Below are 20,726 nucleotides of genomic sequence, written 5' to 3' on the forward strand. Positions count from 1 at the left end.
ATCCTAGTTTACATCAGATGCCCACACAGTTATTATTGGACACGCCCATTTATTTCCCAGAGGTCTTGAGAGACTAAATGGTTTAGTCACTTGACTTGTCCCTGTCAATGGGGCCTTGTGTCATTCATATTGCACCTCCAGGGGCAAGCACAATTTCCCCCACAGGCTTGGTTCTCTTTCTAGCAAGTGAGTAACAAAGCATTTGATTTAATAGTGAGAAAATGCCATAAATTTGCATAACAAAAGGAAGTACATTGGACCACACCAGAAAATTATCATGGTTTCTGGTTACAGTTTCATTACAAAGCTAACAAGACTTTAGCCAAAGATGCTTGGTATCTTTGGGCCCCACATTGTCAGTTGATTTTGTTGTTGGTGGTGGTGGTATAGGTCCTGGGGCTTGAACTCAGGGACTGAGTGTTTTTTGCTCAAGGCTAGCACTCTACCACTTTAAGCCACTGCTCCACTTCTGGTTTTGCAGTGGTTAATTGGAGATAAGAGTCTCACGGATTTTCCTGCCTGGGCTAGCTTTGAACCATAATCCTCAAATCTCAGCCTTCTGAGTAGCTAGGAAGACAGGCATGAACCACCAATGCTGGGCCTAGGTTGTCAGCTTTTATTTTTTATTTATTTATTTATTTATTTTGTTGGTCTTGGGGCTTGAACTCTGGGCATGGGCGCTGTCCCTCAGCTCTTCAGCTCAAGGCGAGCGCTCTACCACTTTGAGCTACAGCGCCACTTCCGGTTTTCTGGTGGTTTATTGGAGATAGGAGTCTCATGTTCTCTCCTGCCCGGGCTGGCTTTGAACCGCGATCCTCAGCCTCCTGAGTAGCTAGGATTACAGGTGTGAGCCACCAGCGCCCGGCGGTTGTCAGCTTTTAAATGAGCAGGCTGGGTTAAATGACCTCTGAACTCCATGCCAGCTCTAAGATTCTGGGAATCAGAGCTGATAAATCTAACAGATCCAGAGCTAATAAACCTATCACTTTAATAGATGAAGACTTAACAGACACTCTTTGGAAGAAGTTAGTGTAGGATCATAAAGTTTACAATAGTGTTATTAAAGCTCCTTCTAAAGCTGGACAGAATCGTTTTCCATCTCCCTTTTCTAACTATCAAGCTGTCGTTTGTCTCTGATTAATATGTAGGCTGGAATTTTCAAAGTGGCCGGTCTTTGTTTTTGCCTTTCTCTCTAGTTAAACTATATGCTCCTTAATGGCCAATCTGTATCATATGTTTTAAATGTTGAGGACCTAGCAGGTAGAAATTAGGAAGTATTTTGTGGCTGATGATAATGGTCATTAGAGATCAATCAAGTGGGAGATACTGGCTAATGGGTTTAATAGAGATACACGAAAATACAGCAGTGAAAATTAGGGGCCTTGTTCTACTACCAATAGCATTGAAATTAGATGCCTGTGAATTGAAGAACATCTGAAATACACATATAGGGAGAAATATGGATTTGGAAAAAGAAGCTGCTACAGATTCTACATCTTCTATAAAGTTGGAATGGTGAATCCTTCTTCTTAGGCACTAGGCCTGATACCTGTTGGGAGTCATGGAACTTAAAAGCTCTTCAGGACAAGGGCTTGAACTCAAGGACCTAAGCTCTCAGCTTGTTTTGCTCAAGGCTGTTGTTCTACCACTTGAGCCAAACCTCAACTTCCAGCTTTTTATTTTATTTTTATTTTTATTTTTGTCGGTCGTGGGCCTGAACTCTGGGCTGGGCGCTGTCCCTCAGCTCTTTAGCTCAAGGCGAGGCTCTACCACTTGAGCCACAGTATCATTTCCAACTTTTTCTGCTTATGTGGTACTGAGGAATAGAACCCAGGGCCTCTTGCATGCAAGGCAAGCACTCTACCACTGAGCCACCTTCCCAGCCCAACTTCCAGCTTTTTGCTAACTAACAGCAAACTGGAGATAAGAATCTTCAAATGGTGCTGGGACAGTGGCTTAGTGGTAGAGTGCTTGCCTGACATGCATGAAGCCCTGGGTTTGAGCATCAGTACCACATAAACAGAAAAAGCCAAAAGTGGCGATATGGTTCAAGTGGTTGAACAAAAAAGCTCAGGAGCTGGAGTTGGTGGCTCACACCTGTAATCCTAACTACTCAGGAGGCTGAGATCTGAGGATCATAGTTCAAAGCCAGCTCAGGCAGGAAACTCCATGAGACTCTTATCTCCAATAAACCACTCAGAAAACCAGAAGTGGTGCTGCGGCTCACGTGGTAGAGCAGAATGCTAGCCTTGAGTTGAAGAACACAGGGACAGTGCCCAGGCCCTGAGTTCAAGCCCCAGGACTAGCACAAAAAAAAAAAAAAATCTTCAAACTGATTCTCAGAGCTAAGATTAAAGGTATGAGCTACAAGTGCCTGGCTGGAACCATATTCTGTTAGCCTGTTTTTATGAAAGCAAGGGCTTTGGTGGTACTGGGAACTGAACCCAGGGTTTTGCACATGCTTGGCAAGTATTCTACCACTAAGTTATACACTGAGCCCTCTTTTTATTTTGAAGTAGAGGCTTGCTAAGTTACTCAGGCTAACCTCGAACTTCTGATTCTCGTGCTTCCGCCTCCATAGTAGATGGATTACAATAATGTGCTATTATTCCTGGGACTTTTCTAACAAAGTATGGCACACAAAATACTACCTGTGTAATAAATTGAAGTACAAAATGCTGCGCAATAGAAAATATCAATGCTTAGGTAAAGCATCAATGTTTACTCACAAGCATATGTATGAGAAACACAGATGAGTAAATCTTGTAATCAGCCCCCCAAATAGAGTAAATATATCAATACAGTCTCCTTCCTTCCTTCCTTCCTTCCTTCCTTCCTTCCTTCCTTCCTTCCTTCCTTCCTTCCTTCCTTCTTTCCAAGCCCCAATAGTCCTGGGGCTTGAACTCAGAGCCTAGGCACTACCCCTGAGCTTTTGTGCTCAAGGCTAGTGCTCTACCACATGAGCCACAGCTCTGCTTCTGGTTTTATGGTGGTTATTCAGAGATAAGAGTCTCAAGAAAGCTGGACACTGATGGCTCATGCCTGTCACCCTAGCTATTCAGGAGGCCTTGATTTGAGGATCACAGTTCAAAGCCAGCCTGAGCAGGAAAGTCTGTGAGACATTTATGTCCAATTAACCACCTAAAAACCAGAAGTAGTGCTGTGGTTCAAAGTGGTAAGAGTGATAGCCTTGAGCAAAAAAGCTCAGAAACAGGGGGCTGGGAAGGTGGCTCAGTGGTAGAACGCTTGCCTTGCATGCATGAGGCCCTGGATTCAATTCCCCAGCACCACATCAGCAAAAAGAAAAAAAGCCGGAAGTGGCACTGTGGCTCAACTGGTAGAGTGCTAGCCTTGAGCTGAAGAGCTGAGGGATAGCGCCCAGGCCCAGAGTTCAGGCCCCAAGACCAGACCCCCCCCCCAAAAAGAAACAAAAACTCAGAAACAGAACCCAGGCCCTGAGTTCAAGCCCCATGACTGATAAAAAGAAAAAAAAAAAGTAAAAGAAAATAAGAGTCTCACAGGGACTTTTCTGGCTGGGTTGGCTTTGAACCTCATTCCTTTGATCTCAGCTTCCTGAGTAGTTAAAATTACTGGTGTGAGCCACCAGTGCCCGGCTAGGCTCCTAATCTACCTACCTTCCTTTCCTTCCTTCCTTCCTTCCTCTCACTTTCTTTCTGTCTCTTTTCTTTCTCTCTCCCTCCTTCCCCCCTTCCTCCCCCTTCCTTTCTCTCCCCCCTCTCTCCCTTCTTCTCTCTCTCACCTCATTCATTCTCTTTCTTTCTGTCTGTCTTTCTTTCTTTTTTAATTTTTTATATTGTGAAAATACTGTACAGAGGGGTTACAATTACATGAGCAAGATAGTGAGTACATTTCCTATCAAGCATTGTAGCCTCCTCCTTTGTTTACTCTTCCCATCCCTTCCCATCCTCCCTCCCCCCCACCCAATCCTCCCCCCCCCCCCCCCCCCGCCCCAAGTTGTAAAGTTCGTTTTCCACATGACAACTTGTACTTCTCATTGCAACAGGTCCACCTGTATCCTTATTTCTGTCTTTCTTTCTTTTTTTTTTTTTTTTTTGTCGGTCGTGGGGCTTGAACTCTGGGCCTGGGCGCTGTCCTTCAGCTCTTCAGCTCAAGGCAAGCGCTCTACCACTTGAGCCACAGCACCACTTCCGGCTTTTTTCTTTTTGCTTATGTGGTGCTGAGGAATCGAATCCAGGGCCTCATGCATGCAAGGCAAGCACTCTACCACTGAGCCACCTTCCCAGCCCTCAAGTGTATAATTTTTAAGTGAGAATCTTCTTCTCAAAACAATCCTTGCAGACATCTTGCAAGTCCATAAGACAGTTATCTCTAATTAAACCAGCAAAAAGCTAGTAGCTGAGCTGTGGCTCAATTGGTAGAGTGTACTCTTGACTGACAAAGCTAAGGGAACATAGCCCAGGCCTCAGTTCAAGCCCCAGTGCCAGCACACACACCCCACACACAGCTTGCTAAAAAAGCTTGCTAAAACTGGGAGAGAGCGAGGGAAGGAATGACAATGTCCAAAAAGGAGCGCGCTCTTTACCTCACGTGCGTAATTGTAACTTCTCTGTACGTCACTTTTATAATATCCATAAAAAATTTTAAATTAAAAACTAAAAGAAGCTTGCTAAATATTTAAACTCTGAAACATATTAAGTCTTATTACTTCTCAGCCTTTTGGCTAAGCTCAAGTGAAATGCACTGAATCTTCATTTTCTTTCTGACTAAATCTATTTTTCCACTCTTTGTGGTACTGTAAGACAATTGAAGGTGAGATTTTCATGCCGCCATTTTTGCAATTACATTTGATTTGTCACAGCTTTGAGTTCATGTTTGGATTTGGTCATAATGCATCTGTTTCTACTATTGATCTAATTACCTTATTGGTGAGTTGTCTATGCTTCACTACCTTTCTATTCCTGCATGATTTTATTGATATAAGAAATATAGAGAGCTGGGAATGTGGCTTAATAGTAGAGTGCTTGTCTAGCATGCATGAAGCCCTGGGTTTAATTCTTCAGTACCACATACACAGAAAAAGCTGCTGGAAAAGTGGCACTGTGGCTCAAGTGGTAGAGTTCTAGCCTTGAGCAAAAAGAGCTCAGGGACAGTGCTCCAGGTCCTGAGCTCAAGCTCCAGAACTGGCAGAAAGAAAAGAAAGAAAGAGAGAGAAAGAGAGAATGAGAGAAAGAGAGAGAAAGAAAGAAAAGAAAGAAAGACAGCCGGGCACTGGTGGCTCACGCCTGTCATCTTAGCTACTCAGGAAGCTGAGATCTGAGGATCACAGTTCAAAGCCAGCGCAAGCAGGAAAGTCCAGGAGACTCTTATCTCCAATGAACCACCAGAAAACTGGAAATGGGGCTGTGGCATAAGTGGTAGAGCGCTCGCCTTGAGCTGAATATCTCAGGAACAGTGCCCAGGCCCAAAGTTCAAGCCCCATGACTGACCAAAAAAAAAAAAGAAAGAAAGAATGAAAGAACTGGCAAAAAGTAGGCTATTCCTTGTCCCTGAGATGATGGTGATCCTTGATTCCATTGCCATTACACATCTGTCTTTCCTGCCAGAACATCTCTCCCATATATAGATACAATGAAGTTTTGTCTAAGACTCTATGAACATTAAGAACAACCTTAAAAAATATCCTATAGTGGCTCAGTCTCTACTTTGCTAGTCATTGTGTCAGCCATTCTTACCTCAGCTGTAAATTTATTTTATTTCATTATTTATTTATTTACTTTGTCAGTTGTGGGGTTTGAACTCTGGGCCTGGGCACTGTCCCTCAGCTCTTCAGCTCAAGCACTGTTCCACTTGAGCCATAGCACCACTTCCAGTTTTCTGGAGGTTTACTGGAGATAAGAGTCTCACATCTCACAGACTTTCCTGCCAGGGCTGGCTTTGAACCGTGATCCTCAGATCTCAGCCTCCTGAGTAGCTAGGATTACAAGTATAAACCTTTCCCCCCCCCTCCCCTGCCATGCCTAGCCTCAGCTGGAAATGTAAAGGAAACCCAGCCTAGATTCCTGCCAGAGTCAGCCCTTCGTTCTACTTGTGAATTCCGTATCATCTTGAAATTAAACCAACTGATTTTTTAAAAAATTACACATTTGGTCCTGGCACTAGTGGCTCATACCTGTAATCCTTACTACTCAAGAGGCTGAGATCTGAGCATCATGATTGGAAGCCAAATCAGGCAGGAAAATCCTGAGCCTCTTACCTCCAATTAATCACCAAAAAAAGCTGAAAATAGAGCTGTTATTCAAGGAGTAGAGTGCCAGCCTCATGCACAAAACCTAACAGATAGATCCCAAGCCCTGAATTCAAGCCCCAGTATGGTCACAAAATAAATTACTCACTTAGAATATAATAAAGAGAATAATTAAAGAGGCATTCTAGAGGAAGTGGACTGGAGATACTAGGTCTCTGCTATCATATCAAAAGCTGTGTTCTGAAGTCATAGCCTAAAGTTGGAGGCAGGGGAGAGAAGCTGAGCCGAAAGACTGGTGCATAAGAGAAGCTAAAATAAGAGTAAAGAAGTTCTTTCTTTCTTTTTTTTTTGTCTGAGATCCGGACTTGAACTCACTGTCTGATGCTTGCTTTCACTCATTGGCTGGTGCTCTACTACCTGAGCCATGCTGCGAACTCCACAGTGAACAATTTAGCCTAAGGTGAACACGTTCACTTCCTGGCCTGGTTTGTAGCTGCAGGAGCTAGTTGCTTGCACATCTACTCCAGTTGCATAGACAGCAAAGGAGCCTTTTCCCTGGAGGAATGATTGCATCAGCCCTCTGCCCTAGAAAGTACGTGCCTCTCCTCCTCTGTACATGTCGGTGCAGCCCTCACCCTCCTCCATCCTCACAAGAATCCCTGCATGCCTTTATCCATTTTGTTCACTATGCATGAATGAATGAGCGCTTGTTCTGCCTGGCACAGTTATAGACATGAGGGACACATTAAAAAAACAAAACAACAAAACTTCCTGCCCCAAGGGACTTATCCAAGTGCAATGCAGGTCCAGTTCTGACCATCTATATTATCTCCCAGTGATTCTGTAAGTCTGTCACAGTGTCATGGTGCCATCACTATGATATGAGGTCTTCAAGGGGAAAAAGCAAGTTTCTGCTTAAGCAGAACAGAGGCATAAGTTGAAGGCCAGCCTGGGCTACCTCTAAGATCATCTCTCTCACTCTCTCTCTCTCTCTCTCTCTCACACACACACACACACACACACACACACACACACACACACACAAAATGAAATAAAAATAGCAGGGTTCCTATTCAGGAGACTGGGATCTGGGGATGACAGTTCCAAGCCAGCCCAGGGATAGGGATGACAAATCTTAAGAGACACTTATCTCCAAGGAACAGGTAAAATGCTGGGAATGGAGGTATGGCTTAAATAGCAGAGCTCCAGCCTTGAGCAAATAAAGCTAAGGAAGATCGCCAAGTCCTGAGTTCAACCCCCAGTATTGACACATTAAAAAAAATAAAGTTCCTGAAAGTGCCTTCCTTTCTGCATCTAACCACTTAATTTAGTGTTGAGCACTCAGTATTCATACTAAAATCCTTTTTTGTTTTTGTTTTTGGTCGGTCCTGGGGCTTGAACTCTGGACCTGGATGCTGTCCTTTAGCTTTTTAGCTCAAGGCAAGGGCTCTACCACCTGAGCCACGGCACTACTTCCGTTGTTTTTTTTTTTTTTCTGTAGTGGTTAACTGAAGATAAGAGTCTCACAGACTTTCCTACCCTGTCTTGGCTTTGAACTGTGATCCTCAGATCTCAGCCTCCTGAGTAGCTAGGATGACAGGCGTGAGCCACGGGTGTCCAGCTCTCATAAAGATTTTGTTATAAAGATAGAGTTAGGGGTTAGCTCAGTGATAGAGTAGTTGCCCTTAGGAAATTTGTTCCTCTCTACTGAAAAAAAATGTTGTTAAAAAGATAGATTGTGTGTTAAATGTGCTTACCACAGATGAAAAAAATTAATTAGAACCAGCAATCCTTTTTCAAAATATTGTCTTTTAGGGACACTCATGCCTTTAGTCCATTTGACTCTGCAACAATCCTAGGAAGAAATAGGACAAGAGTCACTGTTTTATTAAAGAGAACTGAGTTTCTGATGGGCTAGCAGACTGGGCTAACAGTGCAAAGCTGGTAAGCACCCTTTTTATTTATTTATTTATTTATTGTCGGCCATGGGGCCTGAACTCTGGGCCTGGGCACTGTCCCTCAGTTCTTCAGCTCAAGGCTAGTGCTCTACCACTTGAGCCACAGGACCACTTCTGGCTTTTTCTGTTTATGTGGTGCTGAGGAATCGAACCCAGGGCCTTGTGCATGCAAGGCAAGCGCTCTACCACTGAGCCACCTTCCCAGCCCTCAGGCACCCCTTTTAAAACAGCTGGAGGAGCCTCTGCATGAAGCTGACCAAAGGAGGTGAGTGCCCCTGAACAGAATCAAAAACCTGATTTGTGAGGATCTCAGCACAGGTCTGAGCGCTTAGACAAGTGGCCCTTTGGGGTTATGGCTGGAGCATCCAACAACTACCTTCACCCACTGGAGCTAGCTAACAAGCACAAGATTGAAAACAGACTCAGAAACCCCAGGATCCTAGAAACTTCCTCCTAGCAAGTTGAGGCCTGGGGCTCTGTGTATCTTTCAGTGCCAGTCTGTTGCAGGGCAGGAAGTCCCACCTGCCTTTCAGAAATGAGAAGGGAGGGGTATGGCCTGCCCTCAAAGCAAAGCTAAGGCTGCTGAGAGAACAGGTGGATCTCACCTGCTGCTGGCAGCTGCCTCAACAGCCAGTCAGCTCACAACTCAGGAGAGGCAGGTCTGCACAAGGGAGGCAGGGAGAGATGGCAGGGGAGAGGCGCTGGCCAGGGAAGGCTGAGGCCTAGGGTCCCAGGGGAAAAGTACAATCACATTCTGTGGAATCTACAAGAATCTCATAGGCTATTCATGTGCAACCTCTAGGCGGTTTCTGGTGTGTCTAGCTTCTTTCTTCTCTGAGACCTTTGCTTGACTTCCAGAAAACATGCCTTGTTTTTTTTTTTTTTTTGTTGTTGTTGTTGTTGTTTGTGGGGCTTGAACTCTGGGCCTGCACGCTGTCCTTCAGCTCTTTAGCTCAAGGCAAGAACTCTACCACTTGAGCCACAGCCCCACTTCCAGTTTTCTAATGGTTAATTGGAGATAAGAGTCTCATGGACTTTCCTTGCCCTGGCTGGCTCTGAACCATGATCCTCAGATCTCAGCCTCCTAAGTAGCTAGGATTACAGGAATGAGCCATTGGTGCCCTGCTAAGATCTGTCATTTAAAGCTCACACAGTTTTTATTCCACTTAGTGTTGATTTGGAATGCCCTTTGAGGTATACAAATGTGGTACAATGCTCATTCACAAATTTAGTAGGTGGATGAAATGTTCAGGAAATGATTAAGTAACAAAACTAGAAAGCACTCATGATTAAATGCATGAAATAGACTGATTAAGGGAAGTGGACAAGTTGCCCAGTCAGATGATAACAGGCCAGGAGACAGAAGCTGGATATAGGTGGGGATGAGACAAAGTATTGGAAAGAAGGATAGAAAGGAATTGATCAGCCGGGTGCCGGTGGCTCACGCCTGTAATCCTAGCTACTCAGGAGGCTGAGATCTGAGGATGGAAGTTCAAAGCAAGCCAGAGCAAGAAAAGCCTTGAGACTCTTGGCTCCAATAAACCACTAGAAAATTGGAAGTGGCGCTGTGGCTCAAGTGGTAGAGCATTAGCCCTGAGCTGAAGAGCTGAGGGACAGAGCCCAGGCCTAGAGTTCAAGGACCCCATGACCACACACATACACAAAGGAATTGATCTCAGGATGAAGATGACAAAAGAAGAGGAGACAAAAATGGAGACCAGAGGGGCTGGAAAGGTGGCTCAGTGGTAGAGCGCTTGCCTTGCATGCTTGAGGCCCTGGGCTCGATTCCTCAGCACTACATAAGTAAAAAGAAAAAAGCTGGAAGTGGTGCTGTGGCTCAAGTGGTAGAGCGCTAACCTTGAGCTGAAGAACTGAGGTACAGTGCTCAGGCCCCATGTCCGGACCCAAAAAACAAATAAACAAACAAAAAAACCCTGCAAGTGGAACTGTGGCTCCAAGCGGTAGAACACTAGCCTTGAGCAAAAAAGCTAAGTGCTTAGGACCTGAGTTCAAGCCCCATAAATGTCTGTATGCAGTAGTCTCAGATGCTCAGGAGGCTGAGGGCAACCAAGTAAGACTCTAGCTCTAGCCGGGCGCTGGTGGCTCACGCCTGTAATCCTAGCTACTCAGGAGGCTGAGATCTGAGGATCACGGTTCAAAGCCAGCCAGGGCAGGAGAGACCGTGAGACTCCTATCTCCATTAAACCACCAGAAAACCGTAAGTGGCGCTGTAGCTCAAGTGGTAGAGCGCTCGCCTTGAGCTGAAGAGCTGAGGGACAGCGCCCAGGCCCAGAGTTCAAGCCCCACGACCGACAAAAAAAAAAAAAAAAAAGACTCTAGCTCAAAAAACACACACATATGTATAACTATACATGCATACACACATATATGTTGGGTTTGTTTTTTTTTTTGCCAGACCGGGGACTTGAACTCAGGGCCTAGGCACTGCCTCTGACCTTCTTTTGCTCAAGGCTATCACTCTACCACTTGAGCCATAGCTCCACTTCTGGCTCTTTCTGTTTATGTGATACTGAGAAATCGAATCCAGGACTTCATGCATGCTAGGCAAACACTCTACCACTAAGCCACATTCCCAGCCCATTAGTCCAGTTCTTTAGCACATATCTGTGTATTTATATGATGTGTGTATGCATCACATTTATGATACTATAAATACTAGTTATTACGTGCCAGACACTAAGCTTTAAGACATTATTCATTTCACTCTATAGATGAAAATCTGAGACTTCAAGGAGTTCATTAACATGGAGAAGCCAGAAGAGACAGAGTAGTAATTATAGTCACTGACTATGCTATGTCCTGCGAATCTTCAAGACCAGCTTCTCTGTTCAGGTTCAGACCTATACCATTGTGTTCCTCTTCAACTCTTAAAGAGAAATTGGAAATAGTTTAATTTAGTTAACCAGGCTACAGAGTTCTCTTTTCACTGCTAAAATCTCCCCTAACAAGTAGACAATCTGGACTTCAACAGTGAGCTTTTCTTGGGTTGTTGTCTTCAAAAAAGCAGAAATGGCTGGGCGCCAATGGCTCATGTCTGTAATCTTAGCTACTCAGGAGTCTGAGATCTGAGGACTGAGGTTCAATGCCAGCCAGGGCAGAAAAGTGCCCATGAGCCTCTTTTCTCCAATGAACCACTCAAAAACCAGAAGTAGCACTGTGACTCATGTGGTAGAGCGCTAGCCTTGAGCAAAAAAGCTCAGGGAGAGCATCCAGGCCCTGAGTTCAAGCCCTATGACCGACTGGGGAAAAAAAAGCAGACATGACTTTATACATTAGGAAGAAACCACCCTATTTCAGCCACAGATGCTCTTCTCAATGCCTCTAAAGAGGGTTCTCCCCCGCCCTCTTCCTTCCCATATACCACTCTTACTCAGCGTAGTCATGGTTGAAGCCATGTAGTTCTTAGTTCTAGTTGCCTTCTTAAGGCATCTCCCAAGCATCTTCCTGAAAATGGTTCTTTTAGGATAAAACAGTGAGCCCTACAGGTCTTTCCTTACCCATCAGAGCCATTGTGATTGTGGGGGTTATCACTAGCCATCTGCCTATGTCTAATTGCCCCTGCACATCTGCTTTGGTATATTAACAAAGCCTGCCTGTGGAGAAGCCATTGCACGTATCTGTTTAAATGCTCTTTTCTTCCTACTGCTGACTAGTTACAAATGGTTTTCAACTAGAAAAAAGCTAGATGCAATTTAAGAAATGTTGTTCTACTTGCAGTCCTCTTCGAAATAAGTGCTATGGGCCTAAAACTTGTAGGAGGTCCTTGCATTTTTGCTGGAGGGGGTCTGAGCTTTAGGGAAAAAGGCAAGACAAAATCAAGACAAAATGAAGTTACTGCTAGAGACCCCTCCTCTTTCTTCGCTCGCCCTCTTCTATTCCCTGAGTAACAGGGAGAAAGGGGCAAGAAATAGAGCTGTAGGTTTTGCAAATAACAATGAGGCCCAATATTTACTAATCTGACAATGACAAAAATCTTTCTCTTCTTTTATACAAGTTATTGACTTTTTTTGGTAGTCACAGGGTGCCAAATTCCCTATGGCCGTTTCTAGCTCATATTCTCAGTATAAATGACTGACCAATGATTTTTAAGTATGTTTTAACATCGCGGGAAGATTGAAAAAGGCTTTAGATCCGATACATTTAGGTGACTCTCTTCTTCGTTATCAGCACTCTGTAACACCTAAGTCTGGAAATGTTATCAAAATAATGATATTGCTGTGTCCGAATGCAAGGAACTGACTCTTCCCTCAGAGTAATTATGCAAGCTGTTTAACCTTACACTCCAGTTGTCAATCTTTAAAACAAAGACACAAAAAGTACTTTCACTTGTCATTCCCAGAGTTTGCATGTAGAAAAATCCTCATTCTGTAATAAATGCTCCGTTGGGTTTATGATAGAAAGCATCCTTATTTCATTGGTCTCTCACAAGCGTCTTCCTAAAGGAGATGAAGGTGTCCGTAAGTTTCACCATGCCCTTCCTCGCGCCTTCAATCCTGATTCCCAGGAATTAAGGAAATCAACTCAGGGGAAAGAAAAGAAAGAAAGAAAGAAAAAAAAGATCTGTTGTGCCTGCGCTCGGCCCGGGCCAACCCCGAGCCCCGGGCGACTCAGTGCCCAAGTCACCGTCCTTTGTGGGGTTTCTCATTTAAACGGGCCCCGGAGCACGAGATTGGCTGGGGGAACGGCCCCGATCAGGCTCGGGGCTCGGGCTGCTCGCATGGCACCGCCGCCTCCTCCGGCCCCGCTCCGTCGACGTCTGGAGCCCGCTGGCCCGTCGGGCGGCTGTCGAGCCGCCGGGGCCCGTCCGTGGGCAGGGCCGGCGCAGCTCGGGCCGCGGCTGCCCCGTCGCTGACCCTCGCGCAAAGCTGCGCGGACCGAGAGGAGACATCTTCCCGGCTGGGCCTCCCGCGCCCGCCGCGGCCCGGGGCGGCGGGGTCCGCCCGGGAGCTGGGGGGGAGGACGGCCCCCGGACCCCACGGTGGGGGGGCGCCCCCGACCCGCCGGGGGCGGGGTCACGTCCCACCCGGGCCGCCGGGGGCACCGGCGCTGCGGAAAACCTGAACGTGGCCGACAGCGGGGGCTTCCTGGGCCACCTCCCCGGGCGCCCGCGGCCCGCGGTGGGCGCGCCGGCCGCCGCCGCCCCCGGGCCGTCGCGGAGACGTCTCCCGCGCCCCGCAACCCGTGGACGCCCTTGTGGAGCGCCCCGAGCTCCCCTGGGGGAGCCGAGCCCTGGACAGACAGGCTACTCCTGGTTCCTGCCCCTTCGGAGCGGCGAGGAGTGGGTGAGGCGGGGCCGGGCTTCTGCACCGCGGAGCCCTCCGAGCCCCGGGCGGCCGGGCCCCGCGGCGGGGGCCCCCGCGGCCTGCCCCGGGATGGCGGGCAGGCCGGCCTCGGCCCGCTGGCCGGCGCGCGAGGGACAACAGCCGGCAGAATGCGCCGGCCCCCCGCGCCTCCCTATTCCGTGCAGGCCCGAGTGGGACGCCCGGCTCGGGCGGCCTGGGCCCGGCGGGCCTGACCTCGGGGGACCCCGCTTTGAGACGGGCCACGGGCGCCCGGCCCAGGCTGCTCGGCCTTCAGGGCCGTGTGACTGTAAAGGGCCACCTGGGGCAGAGGGGGGGCTGGCGGGGAAGGGGAGCTGCTCCCGGGTGCTTGGAGGGGTGTTGTGCTTTGTGGGGGTCGGGGGTCACCGCCCTCCGGGGAGAGGTGGGGGGAGGGCGGCCGGCGCAGCTGGCCGGCGATGGGCGGGGTCACAGAGGCGAAGTGTGTGTTCAGGCGAGGCTGTGTGGGGGGAGGGAGCGCGCGGAGGAGGACAGCGCTCGGTGCGCAGGCGCGAGCAGTGGGCCAGGCCCGGGCCCTGGGAGGAGGCCGGCGGGGAGCGGGGGCGGGAGGGCGTGCGGGCTGACTCGAGGGGTGGGGAGCCGGGAGCCGCGTCGGCGTCGCGGGCGATTCGAGGCGGACGCATCCGCGCGTGCGCGCGCCGGCGGTGTGTCCGCCTTAGAGGGGAGTGACGCGTGCGCGTTCACGTGCGCCCGGGAGAGCGGTAAGCAGCAAAGGGAGGCTGGAAGGAGGTGGGGGCGGGGGAAGGTGGAGAGGCGACGGGAGGAGGGGTGGAGGGCGGCGCCTGCGCAGTGCGCGGCGGAGAGCTGTGTGTATGTGAGAGTCTGACGGGTTCAAAATGGCGGCGGCTGTTTCGGCGGCTCCTCCTGTGTGAGGGAAACAACACCCCTCCCCGGCGGCGGCGGCGGCGGCGGCTGCGGCTCGCAGAGCACCTTCCCAGCTCCCGGGCTTGTCGCCACTCTGCCTCCCCTGGGAAGGGGGCGCCCCGGGAGGAGGGACAAGGCCAGGGGGCCCACATCCCGGAGTCTTCCCTCTGCGACTGGGGAGTAGACGGGGGCTCGTCCCGCAGCGCGGAGCCCGGGCTGAAGGGGAGACGCGAGGGCAGCCCGGGCCCCCGGCCGGCGCGCCGCACCGCTCCCGCCCTCTCCGCCCCCCGGGGCGGGGGCCCGCGTTCCGGGGGGCCGGGCGGCGCGGGGAGCCTCGGCCCAGCCGGTCTCAGCTGATCGGCCGCCGCTCCCGGGCTCCGGAGGCGGCCGGCCCAGGGCTCCGCGAGGAAGGCGCTCCCGCGACTGTGTGACCCGGGGCTCGGGCCCCGGCCCCGGCTCGTGCCCGGACTGCCGACCGCCGGCCCGGGGGAGGCGGGGGCGCCCCGGGCTCGGCGCAGAGGGGTCGCGCTCCCCGCGCCTGACGCCTCCGACGCCGGATCTCCGAAGCCAGAAGAGGAGGTTTGATCCTGCAACTGTTTCCTCTCTTTTCTGGGTCGCTCTGACCCTTTCTGGATACTGGATTAACCCACGGAAAAAACAGAAGACGACGTGTGGGATTAAACAAAATTTTCCTCTGGTTTTGGAATCTTTTACTTCTCACTTGGACAAGAAGTCAAGAGCAAAATCCCCGGTGAGATTCCCCCCCCCCCCTCCCGCCTTGGGAAGTTTGGTGCTCTGTGTTACCTGAAGACAATGTAAAGTTTCTATTTCTTCTTTGCGATGGGGGAACCGTAGATCGCTTGTTTTCCCCGTCCGGCCCGTGTGGCCCTTGCTCAGGGGGTGCAGACACAGGGTCCCTCGCGACCGTGGGTGAGGACTGGCTTCCTCCGGGAGGGCAGTGCCACGAACTGCAAACTGTGTCATCAGGTCCTCAGGTCTCCTAGCAGTTTTGAAAGGATGCCGTTAACGTGGCTGTAATGTAGTTACAAAAAGAAAAAAAAACCTGCATTCCCAATGGAAGCCATTATCTGAGAATTTTTATAAAAATGAAAATCCGTACTTGGTGATGTGGCTCGACTGTGACACTTTAGTTTTTGGAAAGAGTGCTGTTTACTCGTATTCATAGATCGAATCATTTCATTTTCTACTTTATCAAGCACAGACCATATTTTGGTCTCTTGATTTGCAACTCAAATTTGTTTCAGAGTTGTACACATCTAGTGTTGGGCTGGAGGGTACGGGTAGGAGAGGAAGGTGATGATTGTGTACAGTCTCAGGGAGGGGTATGGGTGATTGTTTCCGAGTCTTCTTTAAATTTGTTGGTTTGTTTTTTTTTTTTGTATAGTTAAGTCTGCCCTTCTTTCCAACTTAGTTTCTAATCGATGGTGTGAGAACCAATTTGCTTAAGATCCGGATTAGTTCAGCTCATCTGGTCAGCTAGCTCTCTGGAGATACAAGTCCTAGAGTCTTCTTTTGGAAATTTAACTTAGAATTCAATTTATTTATTTTATTTATGTTTGGCTAATGAAGGGGACCTTTGCTAATTTCGTGGGCAGAAATAAGTGGTATGGCCTGTCATAGGAACAGAAACCCCAACATTTCCTTTTGCCTAGGCCTCCAGTGGTGTAATGTGGTTAATGTTGAACATGACAAGGAACTACTTGCCTAAGAGCAGAAAGATCCCAAACTTGTGAAAAGGAACGTGATTTTTTTTCTAGCCTCTAATTTAATACACATCTTAAATACTGCTTTCTATGAGAAGAAAGCCTAAGTTTGAGAAATGTTCTCATGTCTGCTCATATCATTATTCTCTAGTGTTGCAATCTGGTTCCTAAGGAGAAAGAGGAAGGCAGCCCTGGAGTGGTTTCATTACACTACTTTGCACAGAAGAGTAAGAGATGGAACCCGAAGAAGAAAGGATTCGTTACAGCCAGAGACTGGTTAGTATTCCCCCCTTCCCTTTTCTCTGCTCTTAGTTTTAAAGTAGTTATTTTGTTTCCTCTTGTGAACTTAGTGTTGCTAAACTTTTCAGGTGGCTTTCTGTGTACCAGAGGAATGGGGAGGTAAGGGTTTGGTCAAGTAATTAGAGCCTTAATATTTCTTGTGTTGGGTAGAAACCAATGCAGATCAAATGGTTTTGTGCATTTAAAATGATAATGATTCCAAATTTACCATATTGATGTTATAATAAACTTAGTTGGATAAGTTATATTAGAATAGTAATAATAGGGATAAAACTGTAGGGATAGTTCTATATAGTTTTTCAAGATAATGTTTGAGCTGGGAGAAACTGGATTATTTTAACAAGTTAGCACTTTTGGTATGTTTGGAGGATTGTAGAGGGTATTGATTGAGGAAATACAGAGTACTAGATGCTGCTAAGGTTCTGTATTTTGGAAAGAATGTATGAGATATATTTTGTTGAAATATATTTTACTTATTGGGAGGGGTAACTGTGTATGTAAATACTTTTAATTCCCGGACTTTTAGAACCGATTTTGTTTTCTGTAATCAGAGAACTTTATTAATCTTTTTTTTTTTTTTTTTTTGGGTTGGTTATGGGGCCTGGACGCTGTCCCTCAGCTCTTCAGCTCAAGGCTAGCGCTCTACCATTTGAGCCACAATGCCACTTCTGGCCTTTTCTGCTTATGTGGTGCTGAGGAATCGAACCCAGGGCCTTGTGCATGGTGCATGCATCACAAACAATGTACCGCTGAGCCACCTTCCAGCCCCTTTATTAATCATTTTATCCTGTATTCATTTCAAATATTTGTGCTGGGGCACCAGTGGCTGATGCTTGTAATCCTAGCTATTCAGGAGGCTGAGATAAGAGGATTGCAGTTTAAAACCAGCCCAAGCAGAGAAGTCCATGAAACTCTTTTATCTCCAGTTAATCAGCAAAAAGCCAGAAGTAGGACTGTGGCTCTAGTGGTAGAGTGTTAGCCTTGGGGGGGGGGGGGGCAATAAGGGAAAGCATTTTGGCTCTGAGTTTAAGCCCAAGTACCAGCAAAAAAATAAATTTATTAATAAATTAATTATTTATTAATAAAATTAATTTTAATTCATGTTTTTAGAGTGGGATATTAGGAAAGTCACTGAATTGTAGGTAGTATGTGGAATTTGCTGAACTAAAAGGTCTATATAACTATAGAAATTTATGGTGGTTTTATTTTGTTCTGTTTTACACTGAATTTGGAAAAAACTTGCTTTTGAATACATTTTTCTGATGATCTTCCTTCTTTTAGAGAAAAGGTTCACTGTCTTTTTAAATTTATTTTTTTATTACAAATAAACTTTTTTTGGGGGGGGCCCTGGTCTCTGGGTTTGAACTTGGCCTGGTGCTGTCCCTAAGCTTCTTTTTCTAAAGGCTAGTGCTCTACAACTTGAACCACAGCTCAACTTCCAGCTTTTTTGGTAGTTTATTGGAGATAAGACTCCCATGGACTTTCTTGCCCTGGCTAGCTTTGAACCTCGAACTGCAATTCATGATCTTCAGATCTCAGCCTCCTGAGTACCTAATATTGCAGACGTGAGCCACTGGCACCAGGCAGCTTTTCTTTTTTGATGTGATTGTTAAAAAGGTTTGGCATATATTAGCATGTGCATACAGCAAGTATATAGTTTGGTGGGCCTTATTCAGAGATTGCCTTTTGTTCCTTATCTATGTGTTAATTATTTTTTGGCCAGTCCTGGGGCTTGAACTCAAGGCCTGGGCAATGTCCCTGAGCATTCTACCACTTGAGCCACAGCATCACTTCCAGCTTTTTCTGTTTATGTGGTTCTGAGGAATTGAACCCAGGGCTTCATGAACACTAGGCAAGCACTCTACCACTGGGCTTGGCTACATTCTCAGCCCCTATGTGTTGTTTTTGTAATTCTTTTTTTTTTTTGGGTCCGGTTGTGGGGCCTGAACTCTGGGCCTGGGCGCTGTCCCTCAGCTCTTCAGCTCAAGGCTAGCATTCTACCACTTGAGCCACAGTGCCACTTCCGGCTTTTTTCTTTTCGCTTATGTGGTGCTGAGGAATCGAACCCAGGGCCTCAGGCATGCAAGGCAAGCACTCTACCACTGAGCCATCTTCCCCAGCCCCATTGTAATTCTTTTTTAAATGTTAGCTTTTTCACTCAAGGCTGGAACACTTCCACTTGAGCCACAGCTTTGCTTCCAGCTTTTTGATGGTTAATTGGAAATAAGAATCTCACAGACTTCCCTGCTAGGATTGGCTTTGAGCTGTGATCCTCAGTCCTTAGCTTCCATATTAGGATTACAGGTGTGAGCCACCAGTGCCTGCCTCTTTTCTTCTTCTTCTTTTTGTCAGTCCTTGTGCTTGAACTCAGGGTCTGGACATTGTCCCTGAGCTTTTTTTGCTTAAGGTTGGATCTCTACCACTTTGAGCCACAGCTCCACTTGCGGTTTTCAGGTGGTTAATTGGAGATTAGAGTCTCCTGTGGAACTTTTCTTCTCAGGCTGGCTTTGAACTTTGATCCTCAGATCTCAGCTAGGAATACAGGCTTGAGCCACTGTTGCCCGGCTGGCCCTTGAACTTTCACTCAGCTTTTTCACTCAAGGCTGGCACATCTATCACTTGAGCCACATCTCTAGGTCTTGTCTTTCTGCTGGTTCATTGGAGATAACAGTCTTGTAGATTTGTCTGCCCAGGATGACTTTGAACTTGGAGTCTCAATTTTGGTCTTCTAAGTATCTAGGATTGTAAGTGTGAGCTATTGATGCCTGGCTTGACATTTCTTGAATTAAACTTTTATTTGGTAACAGAAAAGAGACAGTGCTGCAGAACTCCCTTCTGAGGTAGTTTTTGCTACATGAAATTCATTTTTATCATGTCAAGTATATAGACTTAGAATCGTTGAACTGTTTGATAGATATCTGAAGAAACTTGAAATACAGTCTTTTTTTTTTTTGGGTCCGGTCATGGGGCCTGAACTCTGGGCCTGGGCACTGTCCCTCAGCTCTTCAGCTCAAGGCTAGCACTCTCCCACTTGAGCCACAGCGCTACTTCCGGCTTTTTTCTTTTTGCTTATGTGGTGCTGAGGAATCGAACCCAGGGCCTCATGCATGCAAGGCAAGCGCTCTACCACTGAGCCACGTTCCCAGCCCCGAAATACAGTCTTTAAAGGAAGAGCCTTTCAGCAAACATCTTTTGTTTTTAATAGGGGTCACTTTATGAATTTGCATGTCATCCTTGCTGAGGGGCAATGCTCATCTTTTGTGTATTGTGTATTTTCCATATCTTCCTTTTTTTTTTTCTTTTGCCAGACCTGGGGCTCGAACTCAGGGTTTGGACACTGTCTCCCAGCTGCTTTTGCTCAAAGCTAGCACTGAACCTACCACTTGAACCACAGTGCCACTTCTGGCTTTTTCTGCTTATGTGGTGCTGAGGAATTGAACCCAGGGCTTTATGTGTGCTAGACAAGCACTCTACCACTAACCCACATTCCCAGCCCAAAGTTTACTTTTTTTTTTGCCAGTCCTGGAGCTTGAACTGGGCCTGGACTCTGTCCCTGAACTCTTCAGCTCTAGGCTAGTGCTCTAGCACTTTGAGCCATGGTGCCACTTCCGGTTTTCTGGTGGTTAATTGGAGATAAGAGTCTCATGGACTTTCCTGCCTGAGCTGGCTTTGAACCGTGGTCCTCAGATCTCAGCCTCCTGAGTAGCTAGGATTATAGACGGGAGCCACCAGCACCCAGCTTGTAATTCACTTTTTTTTTTTTTTTTTTTTGGGGTCCGGTCGTGGGGCCTGAACTGTGGTCCTGAGCGCTGTCCCTCAGCTCTTCAGCTCAAGGCTAGCACTGTACCACTTGAGCCACAGTGCCACTTTCGGCTTTTTTCTTCTTGCTTATGTGGTGCTGAGGAATCGAACCCAGGGCCTCAGGCATGCAAGGCAAGCGCTCTACCACTGAGCCACCTTCCCAGCCCTGTAATTCACTTTTTTATATGCTTACATACTCTGCTTTTTATATTGAGATGGAGTCTCAGACTTTTCTGCTGTAGCTGGTCTGGAGCCAGGATCCTCCCTATTTCAGCCTTCTGCATAGTTGGAATGACAGGTTGCATTGCAATTAGGTATTGATTGAGAAGGGGATCTGGAGTGTATGCCCTAGTGGGCATCCAACCTTGATTTCCCCCCATCTCAGATTCTCAAGTAACTAAGATCACACTTCCGAACCTCCAGTGGTTGGCCTTTCTTTTATTTAAAGTAATTTCTACCTATTGCACACATTCACCTTTTCCTTATCTAGCAT

General features: G+C 47.5%; 1 protein-coding gene across 2 annotated transcripts in view; it reads left to right on the plus strand.

Moving 5' to 3' along the window:
* The first annotated feature begins 14,909 nt into the window (after window positions 1-14,909).
* Kdm2a (lysine demethylase 2A) overlaps window positions 14,910-20,726 on the plus strand; it is a 108,290-nt gene continuing 102,473 nt past the window's right edge. For both annotated transcript variants that reach the window (XM_042675590.1, XM_042675589.1), the window contains exons 1-2: window positions 14,910-15,159; window positions 16,284-16,408. Coding sequence is in view for 1 of the 2 variants with exons in the window: in XM_042675589.1 (XP_042531523.1) it covers window positions 16,367-16,408 (42 nt within the window). In the remaining variant the exon portion in view is untranslated. The remainder of the gene's footprint in view (window positions 15,160-16,283; window positions 16,409-20,726) is intronic.

This window comes from Dipodomys spectabilis, unplaced genomic scaffold (assembly GCF_019054845.1).
Source record: "Dipodomys spectabilis isolate Male_0828 unplaced genomic scaffold, ASM1905484v1 ptg000030l, whole genome shotgun sequence".
In the NCBI taxonomy this organism is placed as follows: domain Eukaryota; kingdom Metazoa; phylum Chordata; class Mammalia; order Rodentia; family Heteromyidae; genus Dipodomys; species Dipodomys spectabilis.